The sequence below is a fragment of the Mercurialis annua genome, linkage group LG6, assembly GCF_937616625.2.
Source record: "Mercurialis annua linkage group LG6, ddMerAnnu1.2, whole genome shotgun sequence".
NCBI lineage: Eukaryota > Viridiplantae > Streptophyta > Magnoliopsida > Malpighiales > Euphorbiaceae > Mercurialis > Mercurialis annua.
The window spans coordinates 10,725,260-10,747,362 of NC_065575.1; the positions used below are offsets into that span (position 1 = coordinate 10,725,260).

Here is a 22,103-nt window from a genome sequence, read left to right on the forward strand (position 1 = left end):
CAAGAAGTCCCTGAAAAACAGATAATGTTCCATATATAGAGGAAATGCTGCTGAAATTTCATTAAATCTTTTTATTAATATGTATTTAGATTTTGTTTTCAGTGTTATATTAAACCAAGTCTGGTTTATTTTGTTTTTGCAGGAGGTATTTAAGTAGCAGATGTAAGCCGCCACGCAGACTGCAGAGGGGAGTACAGGGTCTACGCCCATGGATGTGAACCAGCTATTTCTCTCCCTTCAAGGGGTGAAGAAGCAGCGCATATACGGGATTGGCACGGTCGGCTCAGAGTATATAGCTTCGCAGGCCGATTCCACTAGGCGTACTGGCGGCGCTTCATCGTCGTATGCAACAATTCTAGACCAGATTCGGACAGAGTTGCGGGAGGAGATCCAGACAAAGCTGCAAACGGAGGTGCGAGCAGAGATTATGTTAAACATTACCCGATCCCAGCTGGTAACCGATGTCGTAACGGAGCTGCGCAGACAGCGTTTTGCTAGTGACCAGCCACCGCCGGCCCTAGCCCCACCCCCACCCCGTTCTGATGAGGACTTGTAGTTTGTTATCTAGCCTTTTTTGTATTGTATATATACCGTATTATTACTTTTTTGAATAAATTACAGCATTTTTTCGATATTTCGTATATTTTTCGATACGTCGTTTTTAAATTTAAATAGTTCATGTAATTCATTTGTAAAAATATGTGTATTTACAGGTTTCGGAAATAAACAGCTATTTATCATAAATAAACAAAAAAATATGTCGGAAAAAACAGGTTTCTCCGACAAATTTATCAAAATTAGAGACAGATTTATGTCTGTCGCTGATAGGAGTAGAAATACTCATATATTCTATGTGTTTTATATGTCATACATGTGCATTTGATGTTTGTTTTAAGCTTCTTTGTACTCATTTTTGTGTTTGAGCATCTCAGGCATAATGGAGGAGTATTTCATGATATTCAAGCTATTTGAAAGCCATTGGGATCATAATTGAAGTTTAGAGGAGAGTTGTGCGAAGATCCGATGAAAATAGACGCCGAGAGCACAAATTCCTACTTGTGAATTTGACCCCACTGCATTGATTGAAGATTTTGGAATACTTAAAGACTTCTGATGAATTTGTGTTCTTCACAAGAAATAAAGTAGACATCCTAAGCTTTCCGAAGAATCAAGAATCAACTCATTCCGAGGTCTGTGCGTGGAGTTATGAGGTTTTGAAGTTCACGTTTCTACAGCAGAAAATGGCTCGCGACGCGAAGAGGATTCTCGCGACGCGAGACTAGTTTCAGACCCAAAGCCGTAGATTCTCGCGACGGGCTCGCGAGGAGAGTCGCAACGCGACACTTACAGGTCCAGATGTCCGTTTTTGACCTTTTTGACCTGTTTTATCATTCTAGGGGCCTAATATGACATGGGTAACATTGGAAATACACAAAAGAAGGGTCAAACCCTACTCTGAGATGGAAAACATATAAATACCATCCATTAACATCTTGAAGGGGGTTCGCTTAATTCTCCACATTAAACATTAGTTATTACATTAGTTTAGTTTAGCTTTCGATTACCGTTCATCGTTTTAGCTTGTATTCTGGATTTTCTTCATCATTGTTTTGGGATTATTGTCGATTAAGGTACGATAACTATTAAGAGATTAATTATTATTGTTTCTTATTCAGCCATGAATTCTTATTACATTATTGTTGAACTTTCTTTGAATATGTGTAGCTAAACCTTTCATTAGGGATTATTAATGGGATTTATGTCTGGTTAAACGAATTGGATTTGTGGGTTATTGTTATTACTATGTTTTAATTATTGTTCTTAACGCTTGAATTTATTTGGCCAATTTATTTATTGTCATGTGTTTTGGTTTTAGCTCGAGAGAGTAAAACTGGAATAGACCAACATAATTAAGAACGTATGAGTTAATTGCGCGAGAGTGAATTGACGAGTACGTGTTCTTAGGGTTTACTTCATAAACATTAATTGATTAGTAATTTAGGTTAATAATTGTGCGAGAGTGAGTAATTAGCCTGTTACTAGTTTGTTATCTGTTTTTGCCTGCAATTGTTCGAGAGAGAATTTTAGGTGCTTACGATTAGCCTGAACCTTAGTAGAACAACCAAATCCATATTCCAATCTGATTAAACAGCATAATGAAAGTTAATAATCCCTGTTCTTCCCATCATTATTAAAACCTTTTTTTCATTACAGCTTTGGTAGTTTTATCTATAATTGTTATTTCAGTTTATTTAGTTTAATAACAACATTCAAAATATCTTTTCAACTATCCAAATCGAGTATCCTAACTGGTTGTCTTTAGAAGCTTTCTCTGTGGGTACAATATCCGGACTTCGCAGTCTGTATTACAAGTTGGCATACGTACGCTTGCGTATTTTTACCAACAAGTTTTTGGCGCCGTTGCCGGGGAAAGCGTATCTTTAACAACTAAGCTGGGATATCTCGGCTTGATTTAGTTTTTTTTTTCTTGTTTTACGCCGTGGGTATTTGTCTATTTATCTTCAGGTACCTTTTCCATGGTGTACTATTTTTAAAGAAGTGTAATGGCTTGGAATCAGAATTGCATTGTTTGTGGAAGTTTTTATCACACTGAGGCCGAATGTCCAATACTTTATCCAGCTTCAAATGAAGATGTCAACTTTGTGGGTAGTCAATGTCAAGCTAATGATCCCTATTCCAACACGTACAATTTAGGGTGGGACAACCATCAAAAGTTTTGTTGGAACAACAATTGGGGGAACTTTCATACATATCAAGACCAATGTAACTCTAATTTCAACTTTGGCGATGAACTGCAGTACTCATATGAGACTGAACAACATCAGATTGCTCTAGAAGAGTCACTTTCTCGCAAGATGGATATGCTCCTTGATATGATGGAAAAGAGTGATGCTGAGTTCCAAAAGATGTCCAAGATTCAGTCTGAATCTATTCACAATCTTGAGGTACAATGTACTCAATTTGCTAGTGCTTTACAAGTTGAAAACCAAAACGGGTTACTAACAACAATGGAAACTACTCCAAAAGAACAAGCCATGGACATGGAGTTGGATTTGGAAAGCGACAAGGCATTAGTGGAATGTCATTCCACAAAGGTATCTGCAGAGGGTGAGAAAGGACAGTGTGAGGGTAGTAATCTTGAAACTTCAGTTCCTGACCCACTTACTTTTTTCATGAGCTTCAATGAGGAAAGTGGGGAGGAATTTGGTATTACAGTACTCTATGAGGAAATCGACAAAACCTTTGATTACAAGGATCCATTCTTAGAAGGGTTTGATTCCAAGTATGATGGAAATAATATCAAATATATAAATATCCTTAACACTCCTCCTGTCTTTTATTATAGAGACAATGCATACTCTGTATCACCTGAGTTTTACTTGAAGGAGCCAACAAAGGAAAAGAGGGAGAAGATGCTACCAAGACGGCTTCCTCATGTTAGGTTGTATTTTTAACAACCTTACGCGAAGAGTCTAGCTTTGGACTCTAACTAAAGCGCGCTTGGGAGGCAATCCCAAGGGTATCTTTCCTTTCACCCTTTACACTTTTATGTTTTAGTTATGCTTTATTTTTTTCTATTTCATTGCATTGGGGACAATGCATGAACTAGTGTGAGGGTGGGGAAAACATTATGTTTTATGTTTTTAGTTTACTTTTTGTTTTTGGTTTTCGTTTTTTGTTCATGTTCGGTATGTAGGATGATTTGTGGCGAACCTCTTTATAGATGTTTTTATATGTCTTTTGCTTAGCATGTTCATGCCTTGCTTGTCTGGTTTGTCCTCTATATCATGCCTATGCCGTATTTCTTGCCAATGTCAGAATTTTGAAATTTTAGTGTTTATGTCCCCCCTATTTAATGAATTAGTTAATTTGTGCTTTTGTGATTGAACAACATGTTAGAATGACAGTCAAATAATGTGTCTTTTAGCCGACATGATCTAATAGGATTGAGATGAAAATTTGTACTTCACAATTGTATAATTTATGTTGAAAGTCATTTTTTAGGGCATATGAACTTGGCAAGAACATTGTTGAACAACTGAATCTCTGAGCTTTTAAGCAGGATGTATAGCAAATCATAGAGTATTAACCCGATTTGTGAGAGGATTTTGAGCCATATCGAGCATATTATTTTTATGTCTCATTTATTGTGGTGTGAGTCAATGCATGTTAATTCTCTAGAATTTGCCATGTGTCCGTAGTAAAGTTGCATGGTTGGTTGAATAGATTGAAAAATGATAAATGGCACCTAGGATTACCCATTTCTTTAAACCACTTTAAATAGCCTACCCAATTTCCCCTAGATAACCCAAGTTGAGCCTTAGCCTTATTTTTTTCTTTACACCTATGTTTACACATTTTCCTTTTCTCATTTACCTCTTTCTACCCATTGGCTTGACAAATTAATAAAGTGTTAAAGGAACAAGTGTGAGGATGTTTAACATCCATGGCTCATGTTATTATATTGTTTATCTCTTGCGCTATATGATTAGTATGCCTCGTGAAGTTAAGAAAAAGGGAGTGAGAGCAAAAAAAAAAACAAACAAAAAAATAGAAAATTGAGCTTAAAAGATGAAAAATCTGAAAAAGTGAAGAACTTGAGGCACGAAATAAAGAAAAAGAGATTGAAAGTTTTTATGAGCCTAAGAATTTAAGTGTTAGTTCCTTTTGATATTTGATTAGTTTGTCAAGTCACATCACCCATATTTGTTTATCCGTATCACACCTTAATCCAATCCTCGTTACAACCCATGAAAAGTCCATTTTGATTCTTTTTATTTGATTTAATTAGTAGTGGAATTATGGACTATTGGCAAACTTATGGTAGAATGACATGTGTTGGCAAGAGAGTATTTAACGTTTACCCTTAAACACTTGTGTGTGCGAGAGTACCTTGTGAGATACATACTTCTTAGTTGCTATACATGTTGTTTTTCCGCTCAGAATATGATTTTCATCTTTGTTTTGAGATTGTTTAGACTGCCCTATAGGTTGAATTGATTTATAAGTTATGCAGGAGTGAGAACACTTGAGTAGTCACGGTGTTATTGGTTCATGTGTGAGCATTTGAAATTGTTATTTGTTGTTTTTCTCTCTATGTTGTTCTTTTCTAAAGCATGATTTGATTGATTCATTACTTAGGGGGGTGAAAATGCTTTAGTTTCTTATATTCTGACATGGTTGTGTGATTGGCATTTGGGCATTGTTCGGTATTTGCTTGAGGACAAGCAAAAGGTAAGAGTGAGGATGTTTGATAGGAGTAGAAATACTCATATATTCTATGTGTTTTATATGTCATACATGTGCATTTGATGTTTGTTTTAAGCTTCTTTGTACTCATTTTTGTGTTTGAGCATCTCAGGCATAATGGAGGAGTATTTCATGATATTCAAGCTATTTGAAAGCCATTGGGATCATAATTGAAGTTTAGAGGAGAGTTGTGCGAAGATCCGATGAAAATAGACGCCGAGAGCACAAATTCCTACTTGTGAATTTGACCCCACTGCATTGATTGAATATTTTGGAATACTTAAAGACTTCTGATGAATTTGTGTTCTTCACAAGAAATAAAGTAGACATCCTAAGCTTTCCGAAGAATCAAGAATCAACTCATTCCGAGGTCTGTGCGTGGAGTTATGAGGTTTTGAAGTTCACGTTTCTACAGCAGAAAATGGCTCGCGACGCGAAGAGGATTCTCGCGACGCGAGACTAGTTTCAGACCCAAAGCCGTAGATTCTCGCGACGGGCTCGCGAGGAGAGTCGCGACGCAACACTTACAGGTCCAGATGTCCGTTTTTGACCTTTTTGACCTGTTTTATCATTCTGGGGGCCTAATATGACATGGGTAACATTGGAAATACACAAAAGAAGGGTCAAACCCTACTCTGAGATGGAAAACATATAAATACCATCCATTAACATCTTGAAGGGGGTTCGCTTAATTCTCCACATTAAACATTAGTTATTACATTAGTTTAGTTTAGCTTTCGATTACCGTTCATCGTTTTAGCTTGTATTCTGGATTTTCTTCATCATTGTTTTGGGATTATTGTCGATTAAGGTACGATAACTATTAAGAGATTAGTTATTATTGTTTCTTATTCAGCCATGAATTCTTATTACATTATTGTTGAACTTTCTTTGAATATGTGTAGCTAAACCTTTCATTAGGGATTATTAATGGGATTTATGTCTGGTTAAACGAATTGGATTTGTGGGTTATTGTTATTACTATGTTTTAATTATTGTTCTTAACGCTTGAATTTATTTGGCCAATTTATTCATTGTCATGTGTTTTGGTTTTAGCTCGAGAGAGTAAAACTGGAATAGACCAACATAATTAAGAACGTATGAGTTAATTGCGCGAGAGTGAATTGATGAGTACGTGTTCTTAGGGTTTACTTCATAAACATTAATTGATTAGTAATTTAGGTTAATAATTGTGCGAGAGTGAGTAATTAGCCTGTTACTAGTTTGTTATCTGTTTTTGCCTGCAATTGCTCGAGAGAGAATTTTAGGTGCTTACGATTAGCCTGAACCTTAGTAGAACAACCAAATCCATATTCCAATCTGATTAAACAGCATAATGAAAGTTAATAATCCCTGTTCTTCCCATCATTATTAAAACCTTTTTTTCATTACAGTTTTGGTAGTTTTATCTATAATTGTTATTTCAGTTTATTTAGTTTAATAACAACATTCAAAATATCTTTTCAACTATCCAAATCGAGTATCCTAACTGGTTGTCTTTAGAGGCTTTCTCTGTGGGTACGATATCCGGACTTCGCAGTCTGTATTACAAGTTGGCATACGTACGCTTGCGTATTTTTACCAACAGTCGCTAAATTAATCAAACTGGATTTGGCGACGGATATGTCCCTCGCCAAATTGGCGACGGAAATCCCTTGATTAGTGGACGAACGGAAGCGCGATCAGAAAAGCAATTGGAAGAGACAAACTGAAAATCAAACAAAAAAGAAGAAGAAAAGAAAACAGAATTTTTAAAGAGAGAAAAGAGAAAAAAAAGTGATTGTGTAAAAATTTAACATAAGATAAGATAAGACTTTTATATATAGTGGTTACTTTTGTAAATAAATTAGTAAAATAGGTAGTGATGGAAATGAAGAAAAGATGACCAAAAACGGTAAGTTTCAAAAATAGAATATTTTGTAAATAATTTTATAAATATTAAAATTTGTTTTAGTTAATTTTTTTGGTTAACATAATATTTTAAAAAAAAAATATAATAATATATCAGCGTGTTATTTTTAAATTATATTTTTTAGTAGTTAAATTTTAATTATACTTTTAATTTTTTTAAATTGTCCAGAACCAGCCGGTTCCGAACCGATATTGAACCGCCACTTACACGGTTCCAGACCGGTTCTATTTTTTCTTGTACCGTGATCCGGCAATTCCGAACTGGAACCGCCAAGTTATAACCGCGGTCACCTCTAATTCTCACTGCTGCCGACAATTTTTTTCACCCAGTACTTAAAGTACATGTATCTCGTTTTCTGTTCCCTGCCGACTTTCCCAATTAAAAAGCTTCAAGTTGTCCGACGTTACATGTAATTTTATTCCTTCCATAATTTTAAAGTCATGTGACAACTTGAAATAAATAAAAGGCATTAGAATTAAACCTCAATAATTCTTACAAACAAAATTCCTTGCTTATATAAACAACACTATAACTCTACTAAAACAGTACACTAAAAGTCAAGACAGGGATCATACATAAAATATGCTTCCTCGAGTTGCTTATTGGATTCTTTTCTTTCACATTTTGCTCTTAACGGTAAATTTTTACTTTCATTTCAAATTATGCCCTTAATTTATCCAAACCTGACACTTTCAATCTTGATTAATATGTTGTCATTTGATATGCAGAGTGGCCATGCAAGAGCAATTAGGGACGTGAGTGCGAACCGAGAGCATTTCCGCAAAAATTTAAAAGAAGTTATCGCTAATAAATCAGTTCGATTATATTACAAGATCTTAAATGAACTTTTTAAAAGACCTGCACCACTTCCTCCCGGCTATCCAAGTCCTCCAGGTCCTGGTTCTGCAGGTCCAGGATTACCGGGTAAAGCGGTGCAGTTCGAAAATTTTGTTCTTGATTTTGTAGAATCTTCATATATTGGCTTGTTTACTCCTAATGATGTGTATTTTGGAAAGGCTTAATCACTCAAAAACCCCTCACCTTTAGACTTTTTTTCAATTCCACCCTCACGTTGAAAAATTGTCAATTTTACCCACTTTTGAATTTTCCGTTTTCAATTGTACCCCAATTTTTTAATTTGTATTAATTTTTTTACTTAAATGATGAAATCATTCAATTAACTAAGTCTAGAGATGAAATTAATTCTTTTTTATTCAAAAAAGTACAAATAAGTCCTTTACTTTTAAAAACTAACTAAAAACCATAATAAATTAACATTAGTTTAAATTCTTAATTAATTTAAATAAATTTAAATAAATTTTAAAAACATACAATTCATATATGCTAGACATGGAGAATGTTTTTAAATTTTTTGCAAATGAAAAAGACGTTAATTTAATATTTCAGGGTACAATTGAAATACAAAAATGCAAAATAGGGTAAAATTGACAAATTTTCAACGTCAGGGTAGGATTGAAAAGGGGCTAAAAGGTCGGGGGTTTTTAAGGCTAGGCCTTTTGGAAAAGTTATGCCCATTTATTTTCCCATACAAGATCATTCTTCTTTCTCTTCTACCTTTCACTATTCCACAAGAAATAGTTGACTCTTCCATTATTCGTCCTTTGTCCGACCTGGCAAAGATCTTAAAGCCCCGCGATCAGGATTTAAAGAATCTACCTGATGATGCTGATAAATGCGAAATCCAACCTGATGGAGGTGAAAACAAAATTTGTGTTAAAGATACGGAGTCGATTATTCGATTTATTAAAAGTGTCTTTAAATCAGACAGAGCTGCCTTCAAAATTTTAGAAACTAAACAGCCCGAAAATTACGCTGCTGCTGTGTTGCAAGAATATGCAGTTATAGAAGATCCGCAAGAGATTGAAGGTGAAGCAAAGGTATTTTGCCATCCGATGAGCGATGCTTTTTATTGTCATTTTTCTTTTATGACGAAGGTTCTTAAGGTCTCGTTGGCAACTGAAAATGGCGATAGAGTCGAAGCTATGGCGGTTTGCCATATGAACTCGGATCCTGACAGTATTTTGAGTCGAATGCTTGGAGTGAAGCCTGGATCAGCTACCCCTTTATGCCATTTCTTACCAGCTGGTCATTTTATTTGGGTTCAGACACCTGCTATCTATAAGGCTTTTTAATCTCTAAGACTATGTTATAAATAAACTAAATTAAATAAGAGGGAGTGGTGTGTGTGTCATGAATTAGATTGGAGATTAGTGTGCAATCCAATCTGGTAGTATTTGTGCCATATTCACATTGTTATAGATGTCTCTATAAAGATATCTATTTTGTAACTGTGTTATGTAAGCTCTTCAACTTATCTATTTTGTAACTGTGTTATGTTTGATACATTGATAATAATCACTTTGATTTTTTAATTTGTGATAGGATAAGTTGAAATTGTATTTATATATTTGGTAAAGAATCGAATTGTTTTGATCTTATATTGCATGGAAAAAATATCAATTCTATAAGAAATATATGTTTGATCTTATATTGCATGGAAAAAATATCAATTCTATAAGAAATATATGCAAGATAATTTACGGACCGAATATCAAAAAAAATCCAAATATATAAAGAAAAATAGATAATAGATAGATCATTTGCTTTTGTCGGAAAAAAAGAAAGATAGATCCTTTGCTCGAGAAAAGTTCTACAAGGATTCAGAGTAAAACTGGACGATTTCACCTTTATTAATTCATCGATAATTTTGTCATTCTTAGCGACCTATATAATGACCTAGCAGAATTTAAGATAAACCTATAAATCTGTTGATAAAAAGATCAATGCCATAATATAACATCTAGAGCAAATTACTATGAAACCCTTCATATTTGACATAATTCACACTTTAATCTCTCCTGTTTCAAAACTAAACTATGTGACCCTTCACTTTTGCTTCCGTCAACATTTTAGTCCCTTCATCCAATTTTAGGTCAACGAAATCAAGGGACTTATGGGTAAATTAATTATCAAACCTGGAGGACGAAATCGTTGACAAAAACAAAAGTGAAGGTTGAAATCGTTGAGAAAAACAAAAGTGGGGGACCATATAGTTTCATTGACTTCGTTGACTAACATCCAAAATAGATGGAAGGATTAAATTGTTGACAAAAACCAAAAGTGAGGGGCTATATAGTTCAATTTTCAAATAAGAGGGACTAAACTGTAAATTATGTCAAATGTGAGGGGTGTCATAGTAATTTGCTCTAACTTCTAAACCATATCGATTTGAATACATTTTAGGAATTAGAAATTTAAACAATCATTAATTTAATTGAATATTAATATATAAATAAAAGTAAAAAATTGTTCTTTAATACTCGAAAATTGCCTTTAAAAATCTTAAACTTACATATAAATACCAAAAATAATAAAACTCTAATCTGAATTAAAAAGAAAATCATAAGTGATAACAAAAGAAATTGAGCATAAATATAAATCACAATTTTGAAGGTCTAAACGATTGAATTTCAGCACCTTTGCATTGCTATAAATCACAAATTAATGAACCCTCTACAACCCATTTACAAAGTCTGATGTTTTTGTCGGCACCTTTGCATTGCTAGGCAATAAAATAAGACCTAGAGGACAATTGGAGATTGAATACACCACTTAAAATGGACTGAAATTTGTATTTCGAATACTACATGATTATGAATGAGTAAATTCAAGGTCTAATCACTCAAAAAAACCTCCACTTTTAAACTTTTTTTAAGGTTAATTACCACAAAAACTCCACCTTTTCGTCCTTTTTCAGTTGCACCATTACGTTGTAATTTTGTCAGCTGCACCCTAATTCGCACCTTTGGTCTTCAATTTCACTCTCAAAATCAAATTGGACTCTTTTTCACTCGGGAAAAATTATAAAAACCCTTATAAAATACTCGTTTGAACTCTTTTCTACATAAAAAGTTAAAAATTGATGATTTATTTTAACTTTTTCCAAATGAAAAAGTGACAAATTTAGTACTTGAGGATGGAATTGAAAACCAAAGGTGCGAATTAGGGTGCAAATGACAAAATTGCAACGTCAGGGTGCATTTGGAAAGGGGTTAAAAGGTGGGGTTTTTTTGGTGATTAAACCTTTTTTTAACTGCACCCTAACGTTGAAAATTTCTCTCGAAACCTTCCCACCTTCAAATTCCTTTCCAATTGCACCCTGACGTTGAAAAATCCTCTCAAAATCCCCCCACATTTAGATTTTTTTTCAATTGTACTCCAAATTAAGTATACTAGTAAATTGGTATGTGTTCACAGATCCGAATCTTTTGTTCGATGCATGATATCCTCTACGTTCATAAGCGAGTGAGATATATTATGTCGCTATGGATACATAAGTTCCGGTAAATCTTACTTTTTGAAAATTTTATTAAATTTCAGTAAATCTCACTCACTTATAGATGAATAAATTTTAATAAACGTCGGTAAAATTTTAGTTAAATATTAATTAAATTTCAATAAGTTATCAAGTATTAAGTACAGTTCAATCAAATACACATTAAATTTCAATAAATATTAATCAAATATTAGTTAAGTTTTAATAAGTTTGAAAAATTATCAATCAAGTATCATTTGAATTTTAGTAAATTCTAATCAACTATCAACCAAGTATCTGATAAGTTTCAATCAAGTACTAGTAGGATTTTTGTAGATCCAAACCTGGTTTAGTATGTTTTAAATATTGTTTCAGTAAATCTGAATGTAGGTTTTTGTAGATCTTAATACAATTTTAATGGTTTTTGGAGATTTAAATATGGTCTCAATAGATTCAGTAATATGAAATTAATATTGACACCCTCCTTAGTCCTTAAATTGTATAGAGACATGCATAGAATTTTGTGAACTTTTTGTTGTTTGGGATACAAATCGAAGGACTATACTTTAACTTTTCGAAAATTTATAAAAAAAAAATCAAAAAAAAAAAGACTACCGTTGCAAATAACTTAAAATTGAGGTATATTTCTAAATTTAATTGTTAGAAGGGCTTTTTGTAACATTTGAGCAAAGCCTTTTAGTTTAGGCCCAATTACGTTGAGCTTTAAACCCTAGAGAAACAAGAATCATAAGCGCCAGCTCCAAAAACCCTAGCCAGGACCGTCATCACTCTCATACCAAATTTCACTGCGAAAAGAGAGATGGGAAGTGATAGTGAAGCAGAACGATCGCACAAGAAGGAGAAGAAGGAGAAAAAGATTATAGCTTTATCACCTATTGCAAAGCCCCTCGCCGGTAAAAAGCTCTGCAAGAAAACCCTCAAGCTTGTTCGCAAAGGTAATAACTTTTTTACCATTTAACTGGCTATTTGGTTGTAGATTTATTCGAGTGATTTCTGTTTATGCTTGCATTATTTGGTATTGGTTAATTGGTAATAGAGAGATAATATTAGGAACTTTTACTTGATGAATTGTATTATTAGGCTGTGTATGGTGGAATTAATTGTCTTCTATTGTTGAATGCTTCTGCAGCTGCTGAACACAAATGCTTAAAGAGAGGAGTGAAGGAGGTCGTCAAAAGTATACGTCGTGGCCATAAAGGAGGGTTAGTTTCTGTTGTGTGATTTGACGCTTTGAAGCATTTTTAGTATCTCTAATTAGCCTTTGAAATGTATTTACTCTAGTGACAGAAATTTTGATATTTGCATACGTGGCGATGCTCTAGGAAAATCTGATGTGGAGAACTGTATGCTAGGCATGTAGTTTTATCAACTTTCTAAGAAATTTGGGCATGCCTGTGAATAACTTGGCAATATTTCATTGTGTTAAACCTTGCTCTATAGAAGTCAATATGTTATCACTGGCATGCAGCCTGTTTAATTCGTATTTGTTATGCATCAATATTTGGACTCTAGCCATCAGAGTTGCACAATCTATAGTTTTTGTTGCTTATGGATCCTTATAAACTATTTTGTTCTATTTACTCTCTATAACTGATTTATGATGTATTTACTCGGTGTTTACAAATTATCTTACTATTAAGCACTTGATGGGGAGTAACGTGATGTTAAATTGTGTTACCTGAAATTGGTCGTAGAAGCTTAATAATTCATCTTTTTGATTGGGTGCAGATTATGTGTCATTGCTGGAAACATATCTCCAATTGATGTAATTACTCATGTCCCAATTTTGTGCGAGGAGGCCGAAATTCCATATATATACGTTTCCTCAAAAGAAGTAAGCCTGTATTTCTTTTTCACCCTTCTTACCTTGCATTTTCTGTGTAGTACCAGATTCCAGTTGCTCTTAACTGTATTTGTTATATAACTGGACTGCATGGCTACTTTGATTAGTTTTACAATTTTCTTTTACAAACATTAGGTATATGATGTAGCGATCATTCTAATGTCTATCAATATGAAAACTTTTCTCGACATTTTTTGGGATGTGGCAATGAGAATCCTTGATATTTTCGGTTTGTTTTTGTACTAGAATTGAACTGTCTTTTACCCTAATCAAACTGAACTGAATTTGTTGGGCTGGTTTGATTTTGCACACCCTTAATATCTCATGTATTAAAAATTGAATTATTATGTGGATCTGCCATTTCAGGATCTTGCAAATGCTGGAGTAACCAAGAGACCTACATGTTGTGTTCTGGTGTTAACCAAGCCGCAGAAGGGAGAACTAGCACAGGAGGAACAGGAAAAACTAAAGGATGATTTGTCGCAAGTTGCAGCTGAAGTGAAAGAAGTTACAGCCTCCCTTTTCTGATCAGCACTATCAATTTTATTGTACTTATTAGCCAACTTTTTTCAACTTGGTATCGGCTGATGTAACATGTAGTGGTTAATGTGGTTTTCGTTGCAGTTGAATTATTTTCAAAACCTCTTCTTCTGTCCTTTTTTTCCCTTCATTTTAACCAGTGTGTTACGGAAGAAAACTATTTTCTTTCTATTATCAAACTCGAATGTGGCTCGACCTTTTTTGCCAAAGGAATGGGGCATTTTGAGAAGGGGAAGCAAACCTAAGATGAATTCCCCTCCCAGAGGTTGGGGTCTTATAAATGCTTTAACAAATAGTAACTTTTCTCCTGATGGAAAAATAAAAAGAATACATATTTAATTTCTAAGGCTGGAGTAAAAGTGTTAAAAACTAAAACTCCATTTTAATTTTAAGATTTTTGCTCTTGCTTATGTAGTTGAGTAGTTAGTACTAAAAGAGAGAAATTAAATCATTTGTGCACAAAATCTATACAATATATATAAGAAAAAGGAAAGGGAGAGGTTTAATATCGTATATTGCATAAATACTTTGAATATCGAAGATAAATAACAGATGCATACATTTGACCTCGAGTCGAGGGTTCCATATTTACAAATTTAACCTATTTCTACTGCCGCATTTTAGGGACAATGCATCTAAAAATTTGCAGATACAACGGAATGCGAGTATCATTTTTGAGATGTGAAACCCCTGAATAAAAATATGCCTAAAGCACCAACTGCTAAAGTTAGAACAAGAGGCAGGGTAATAGAATCAACATCTACTGCTCTGCTTGTCCTATCTGTTCTCGCATGCCGAGACTTCTCTCCCCAGTTTTCATGCACAATATTACTCAGATTATCCAACTGATAAATGATCTGCCGTTGTCCTCGAGCAATAAGTAGAATCTGTTCATGCCAAAACAGTGATTTTAGCAAAGCATTCAAAAGGCATAAATACATTACAGCCACATATATTTCAAGTAGCCAATATGCTCCATCAATAGAAAAATTAAAGCATGCACCATGCGGATAATGGATGATAAGAAAAAGAATCATTAACAGTAAGGGTGCCTTGAATTAGTTAATTATTACCTCCTCCATTAAGGGTGATTCCCTAGCCAACTGTGACGAAGATGAAGACGTTGGTAGCAATGAACCATTACCCAAGCCTGTAACAAAAGCGGAAGTGGGTCCAGAGCCATTGCAGGCTTCAGCCTGCATTGCCAAGTTCTGTTGGCTAGCTGAGACTTTCCCAATACTGAATTTTGAATTCAAATCTTCTACTCGAGATGTAAACTCATCCATTCTCTCATTCAATGTGGCAATCTGTTCAGAAAGTTGAGTAATTACACCCTGAAAGTTTCAGAAGACAGATCGTAAGCGAAAATAAATGCTAAAATTAAACGTGCTGATGGAAGGAAAAAGAACAATAATACAAAGGATTGAGGAGGAAAGATTAATAACAGAAAAGCTGGAACTAGCTTATCCGGCTCCTCTGCCTGCCTATAAAACTGTTATTTACTGTGTTATTTTGACAAACAGATGGAGATGAAACTTCAAGTCAAATTGTTGCTAAACTGAAATAGACCTTTACAACTAACAATATCCAACTATGAGAGAATTACATTGACCTGGTTTGCAAGCGCGCCAGGTGGCTCGGGTGTTCTTCCCTCAAACCTTCTGTTATTAACAGAAAGTCTTGTCAATTTAGACAGATTCTTGTCCCTTTGCTGTGCGGATGATAGTGATACACTACTGCAAAATAAGTATTTAAAAATGTTAAAATTCCTTAGATTTTCAAAATTGAGAAGCAAATGTATCACAAAGCTGTTCGCTTTCACTTCAACTAATTAAAACGTTGGGATTTCTTTTTCCAAGAGAAACCCACATGGCCACATGAATTTAGAGTAAAAAATCAGAAATTTCAAAAGGAAATATTAATATTGAAATTTAAAACACTATAATGGTCAAACTTCTATTTCCAAACAAATAATTCAAAGCACATCTGTTCTTTTTCCAATCTTATGTTCTGTTATCCTGTAGTTTAAGACGGCGGACATATCAAAATGAGGCTGGAAGAACTAGAAAGTACCGGCTGAGATACTTGTTTCTGCTATCTGCAGAAGCTCGAGAGAGGGCTTCTTTAGGGCTAGAAACCAAATCATCATCTATGCTGAGTTTTGTCCTCAAATCATCTGGTAGTGCCTGCAGGTTGAACAAATAAGACCACATACAAAGCTGGCAAAACCATATCTTACAAGAAAATTCATACCATAACATCATTGACAAGCTTCTCTAGCTGGATCTGTTCGATGTAAGTGCGAGGAACATATGAACCATCCAAGCCTAGCTGCTCCGCCACAAATTTAACATACAAACGATCTCTACCTTGCACCTGGATCCATAAACAGCATGAATTTAGGCAGTGGTAAGCTTTACCAGTTCCAATGAAGTAACGATTGTCAGTCACTCATGCTTGAAGTCTAGTAAACAATAGAACTGCTGGTCACTGGAAGTAACAAATTTCTCTAATTATGAAACTGCACCCCAACTTTATATCAGTTCACTGCTGAATAAAAATCACACCTTGGAAGTGACAGAATGTGGAAGGAATCACCTATACATGTTACTTTATCGGTATAGCCATTTCAGCAATGAGAATGGCTAAAAACTCTACTAAGGAGGTGTTTGGTAATCCAACTAATCACTAAATATAAAATTTTTAGCAGTTATTTTTATTAAGTGGTGTTTGATAACCATACTGAATCCAGCTTAAATTATTGGACTAATGCCTCAAAAAACCCCGACCTTTTAGCCCCTTTTCAATCCTACCCTGACGTTGAAAGCTGATCAATTTTACCCTATTTTGTATTTTTATATTTCAATTGTACCCTGAAATATTAAATTGATGTTTTTTTCGTTTGGAAAAAATTAAAAAACGTTCTCCATGTCTAGCATATATTAATTGTATATGTTGAAAATTCATTTATATTTAGTTAAATTAATTCAGAATTTAAATTAGCTTTAATTTGATTATGATTTTTAGTTAGTGTTTAAAAATACAAGACTTATTTGTATGTTTTTGAATGGAAATAAATTTAATTTTATCTTTAAAACTTAGTTAATTAAATGATTTCATCATTTAAATAAAAAAATTGTTAAAAATTAAAAAATTAGGGTACAATTGAAACGAGAAAATGCAAAATAGGATAAAATTAACCAATTTTCAACGTCGGGGTAGAATTAAAAAGGGGCTAAAAGGTCGGGGTTTTTTGAGGTATTAGGCCTAAATTATTCGACCAAGTCAAAATATACTTAAAATTTAAGTCAAAGTGTTGACTTAAAATTTCTAAGGCATTGTTAAATTGTTAGTTTCTTCAATTTTTTTATTAAAATGACTCTATAATTTTAATTTAGTCATAAATTATTGATAAATAATCAAAAACTATTCTTTTACCTATATATCATTTACTAAGGGTATATTGAGTATTGATTATTTTACATTTATATGTATTTATATAGATATAACATTTTAATATAACTAATTAAACATTTTTTAATGATTTAAAATTAAAACTTTGACTAAAACATGTTTAATGAAAATATCAATATTTTTCGGTAGTTAAATTTGTCAGAATATTAAATTCAGCATTCAAAAATTTCAGTGATTATTATGTTCCACACTTGAATTTCAAAACTTAATTTTCAGACCACCGGTCTAGATCAGACTTTTAAGCATGGTTAATCCAAGTCGTACGGCTATATATATAACCTCAAAATGCAATCAAGTAACCAAATTTGAGGACAATTATGACTTGGAAAAATGGGAACCAGCAGACAAGAACAAGACAGCTATCGTCAGATAGTTAACAGCTAAATCAAATATCACGGGAGACTGTGCTTATTCATTTTAGTTGATGAAATTAGCACAAACAGAATATAAGTGATAAGTAAAGGGAGGCTATATACTTGAATGAAAATTGTTCTCTGCACAATACCAAATATGATACAGACTGATCATCACTAAGCTTTCAATTGTAGAGGATGGATATCATTGCTGCCAATGTCTAATATATAAGAACCTTCAAAATACCAATCTCTATTCTATATCACAGAATGTTAATTCATCAAGTATCTTGTATAACACACTTGTCCTAACCAATATTTTAACTCTCTTCTCGACAATGAAACAAGTTATCTGGAAGTCTGAACCCAAGTTCCATGTTCCACTAAAGTTTATTCCAGATTAATTAGAAGGTATAACAGAAAAAAAATCAAGAAAATACATAATTACAAATATATGAATAACTGATATGTTTACTATACCTGAACATAGTGACGATTTAGTTGTTCTAGCCAGTCAATTTTCACACACACCCTGTTGTCACTGAATACATGGCTGCTTCTTTTAAGGATAGCTGCAATTGTGTACCCCAAAGCCATCAGCCCTCCTAGAAGGCGCACACTTACTTCGAAAGTTATTCTAGGTGAAATTATGAAAGGACTGTCTGTAACCCATTCCTGAACACAATAAGTATAATGGTCAGAACTCAGAAGATAAACCAAAGTTCATAAAAGCTCTTCCATCCTAAATCCTATAACTTCTCCACAGGCAATTCATTCTTAGAACTGTAAAGACTTGGACCAGTACAACCCCTAAAAGTTTTAGACCCTACTTGACCAAATTAATTTGTGTGTCAACAAAACCATTAACCCACACCCAACCAAACATTACCGAAAAACATAAAGATTAAAGAAACTAACCTGTTAACCAGGTCTGTTCAGTTAAGCATACCTAAATTATTAATTTTGTCAGTTCCACTAAACAATCACAATTATATATTTATTTATATATAGTCTACTCAATGTTTCAGTTACACTGGAACTTCTTATAGAAAAGTGAGCCGGATGAAACCGAAATTAAGCATTTTGGTTAACTGGTTTGGTTAGCTCATCCCTAGTCTAAGGATATGCTTGGCTTTTATGCTAATTTTGGCCTTGTCTTCTAGTTCAGCAGTAAAAACCAGGTTTAATGAAAAGAACCAGCAACTAACAGAAAAGTAGCATATAAAACTTAATAAGCCAAAGTACAGATGTATTAATTGCAAGGAGGTAAGAAAGGGTAATAGACAGAATGCAGCAAATAAGGTAAAGTAAACTAGAAGTGGCAGTGTAGCATCCAGAAAAGGCAGATTACATGGAATAGTTTGGTGCATAATTCTTTAGTGATGATCAAGTGTATGCCTAAATTGAAATCTCTCAAATTTATGTTACAATAAGCTTCCCAAAATCAAATCCCTCAAACAGGAATTTCTATACGCTTGACATTTCTTGAAGGCTTCAAGCATACACCAAGGAGGGTATTTCTAAATGCGACAAAATCTTGAATAATTTGCATGATAGTGGAGAGGAGTACCACAAGATGCAAGTCATTCTCATCAAATTTAAGTAGGCAATTTCAAACACAAACATTGTGGGAGTACAAATTTACAGTCAACCAACCTCAAACATAAGATTGTACTTCCCATCCTTGTTCCTCATTCTCAAATAAGATTGGCATGCTTCGGGATCTTCACCGGGTGGTAGAAGATATATATCATATGTTTCCTCCTTCATCTCTTTGTATTCTGCAAGTAGAACAGCCTTGATTTGTTCAACTGGAACTGATCTTGTTGACTGCAATGAAGGAAGCAGAACGTGCAAGAATTGGAAAACGTATACCATAAGGGATGTATCATGACAAAACACAAAAAGTTCTAATATGAATAAGCATGGATACGTTACCTTCAGAATATAAGTAGGACTCTGAAATCCTGAGAAAGGATTAAACTTGTTAGATATTTTAATGTGTGCAGTCCGTAGATCTGGCTCAATAAAAGCTTTGTACATGGGATAAACCTGTATTAAAAAAATTAGACATCAAGGAAATGCCTAATAATGAGTGAATGAGACAACACCTCATTCAGCACAGTGAGAAGCCCATAGAAAACATCTACAAGGAGACAAGTAAAGCACCGTTTCAGAAATTTGATGAATTATTTCTTCAGGCTCTTGTCCCGCACGTTGAATGTCCCGTAAAACACGTTTGACAAGGTCAAAGTGAACTCCACCTGTAATAGATACCCGAAGATCTAGTAATGGCCGCAATCTCTCACTTAAAGCATATATTCCTTCAATAATCACAATGCGGGAACTAGGAACTTCTACTGTCCTGTTGGAAGAAACAATAATTAAGACTCAGGAATATAGGCAGTTTTCAGCCAATCAATTGTTAGCATATAAACTTAAGAGGAGGGAAATATTACAAACTCAAGCCAGATATCATAAGAAATGAAACATCAAGTAAAGAATTCCACATAAACTTCGAGATTGACTGATAATAATTCACAACTGTTATTAGCAATTACGAATTACTGTTTTCACAAATTTGTTTGGTGCGTCTTGCTCTTAAAAACAGGATAAGACGGCTGTAATATATATTACGCAACCAAATAGTGCCAAAGATAACCTGTAACCTATGCGAGAGCTAGTCTTGAAGTCGTATAGTGGAACCTGAACAGCTTTCCCTTCTTTTAAACCATGTATATTTGCAAGAAGAGTGTCATAATCCGTCAACCGTGGGTCTGTTGCAAATAATTCACAACTATTAGAGCCCAGCCATGTTTGCATCTTCCAATATGAGTCGTCCAACATAATGATAACTAAGTAATTAAACACAGCTCAAAAACAAAAAATAAACAGCTACCTAAGACATGAAACGTATGATGCTCTCACAAGAGTGCACATGATATTACAAGAACATCATGAGTTAAAGGTGACCTCTCACAATTGCTACATCATAAATAATCAAGTGAAGAATTACGAGGGCATTTGATCTAAACAATAAGATTGTTTAATAAGCATTTTTAAATATGGCTAATGTTACATAATGTTTTGTGCATCAATTGCTTGCTTATGTAGCCAGAAATATTAAAGTACCTTCCACCATGTAGATTTCACCTCAAGCATAGTTTTTTATATATATTCTTCTTACAACTCCAACTTCTTTTGAGAATTGAACTTGGACTGTAGGGTTCAATAGTTTTACCTTAGATTTAATAAAAAATAAATTCCAGAGACTCCACATTCCTTGCTAGCAATTCTTTTACTTCCATATCTTGTTTTTTCTAATAATAGCCAACTTCAACTCTAACCAACTTTAAAGACTATGCTGTTGCAAATGTTACTAAACATAATAGTAGCCTTTACACGCATAAATTTACTTAAAGACGAATTATCGTAAAAATGTCATCTTACGCATGGATAAACTTCAAAGTTTCATAAACGAATCATAAGTTACAACAGTAAAGACAGTTGATTACCATCAAAGTTGCCATCAATGATCCTGCTAGCATCATTATAGTTGTCCATCGTGATAACCGCAATGCTCGGCATAAAATTGAGCACCTTCTCAGTGAACACAGTCTTTCCAGCACCAGAAGGACCAGCAACTCCGACAAGTATCAATCCATCATTCTTTTGAGACAATAACTGGCAAGCGCGAATCACTACAAAGAAACCTTTCTCAAATGCCAATGTCTCTTCAATCCGCGCAATCTCATATCGGTCAGAATCCTTCTTTTTCACTAATTGAACCTGATCTCTCAACAGACCGGAACGCCGCCTCGGCGAATCTATATTTGTTGAAGTAGTATTTTGCGCCATTTGAAAGCTAACAAAAAATAAAAAGTAAACTGATAAGTTCACGGAATCAAAATCAAACTTAAATACAGCTGATAAATGAAAACTATGATTAACTAAGCTTGCATAGCAATTAATCAAACATTGAGTTCAAATTTGCGCTATAAGCTAGTCAATCAAATAATGATTCAAAATCTAACTAAATAAAAAAGAATTCATAAATAAAATTATTAAGCCAGTACCTGTGTGTGATTTGAGTGTTTGTAATTGTATGTAACAGTGTTGAGGAAGTTGAAGGAGGAGTTAGTTATTGTGATCGGAGAAGAAGAAAAGCAAAAGAATCAGGAAGAAGAAACGTGGCGGTGTGTTATTGGGAATGGGAAATGGAACGACAAGGACATATTTTTCATCTGTATCCGTATAAATGCAGTGAGGATTTTTTTAAATTTTGTGTTATGGATAATTTAAAATTCACCCAAGCTGTGAATACCACTCGGTAGAACAACAAACGGTTGAAGA

At 34.0% G+C, this 22,103-nt stretch overlaps 3 protein-coding genes and 1 pseudogene across 4 annotated transcripts; 3 read left to right on the forward strand and 1 right to left on the reverse strand.

The window, feature by feature from the left end:
• The first annotated feature begins 7,702 nt into the window (after nt 1-7,702).
• On the forward strand, nt 7,703-8,525 carry LOC126688362 (uncharacterized). The gene is made up of 2 exons (XM_050383027.2): nt 7,703-7,819; nt 7,912-8,525. Exons 1-2 carry the CDS (start codon nt 7,766-7,768, stop codon nt 8,203-8,205), a joined length of 348 nt encoding a protein of 115 aa, XP_050238984.1. The 5' UTR covers nt 7,703-7,765; the 3' UTR covers nt 8,206-8,525.
• A 171-nt stretch (nt 8,526-8,696) lies between these two features.
• Nucleotides 8,697-9,505, forward strand: LOC126688361 (BURP domain protein RD22-like; annotated as a pseudogene).
• Nucleotides 9,506-12,262: 2,757 nt separating this feature from the next.
• LOC126686977 (H/ACA ribonucleoprotein complex subunit 2-like protein) lies at nt 12,263-14,026 on the forward strand. The gene is made up of 4 exons (XM_050381307.2): nt 12,263-12,475; nt 12,670-12,742; nt 13,269-13,374; nt 13,750-14,026. Exons 1-4 carry the CDS (start codon nt 12,340-12,342, stop codon nt 13,909-13,911), a joined length of 477 nt encoding a protein of 158 aa, XP_050237264.1. The 5' UTR covers nt 12,263-12,339; the 3' UTR covers nt 13,912-14,026.
• Nucleotides 14,027-14,420: 394 nt separating this feature from the next.
• LOC126686976 (inorganic pyrophosphatase TTM1-like) lies at nt 14,421-22,081 on the reverse strand. Of its 2 annotated transcripts, none has more exons than XM_050381305.2 (12): nt 21,827-22,081; nt 21,266-21,615; nt 20,413-20,527; nt 19,920-20,115; nt 19,689-19,802; nt 19,407-19,580; nt 18,231-18,425; nt 16,177-16,299; nt 15,997-16,109; nt 15,530-15,659; nt 14,997-15,257; nt 14,421-14,810 (listed from the first exon to the last, which is right to left on the reverse strand). In XM_050381305.2, exons 2-12 carry the CDS (start codon nt 21,606-21,608, stop codon nt 14,592-14,594), a joined length of 1,983 nt encoding a protein of 660 aa, XP_050237262.1. In that variant the 5' UTR covers nt 21,609-21,615; nt 21,827-22,081; the 3' UTR covers nt 14,421-14,591. The 2 variants fall into 2 exon arrangements, with proteins under 2 accessions (XP_050237262.1, XP_050237263.1); XM_050381306.2 differs by having other exon boundaries at nt 15,536-15,659; nt 21,827-22,080.
• Nucleotides 22,082-22,103: the final 22 nt, after the last annotated feature.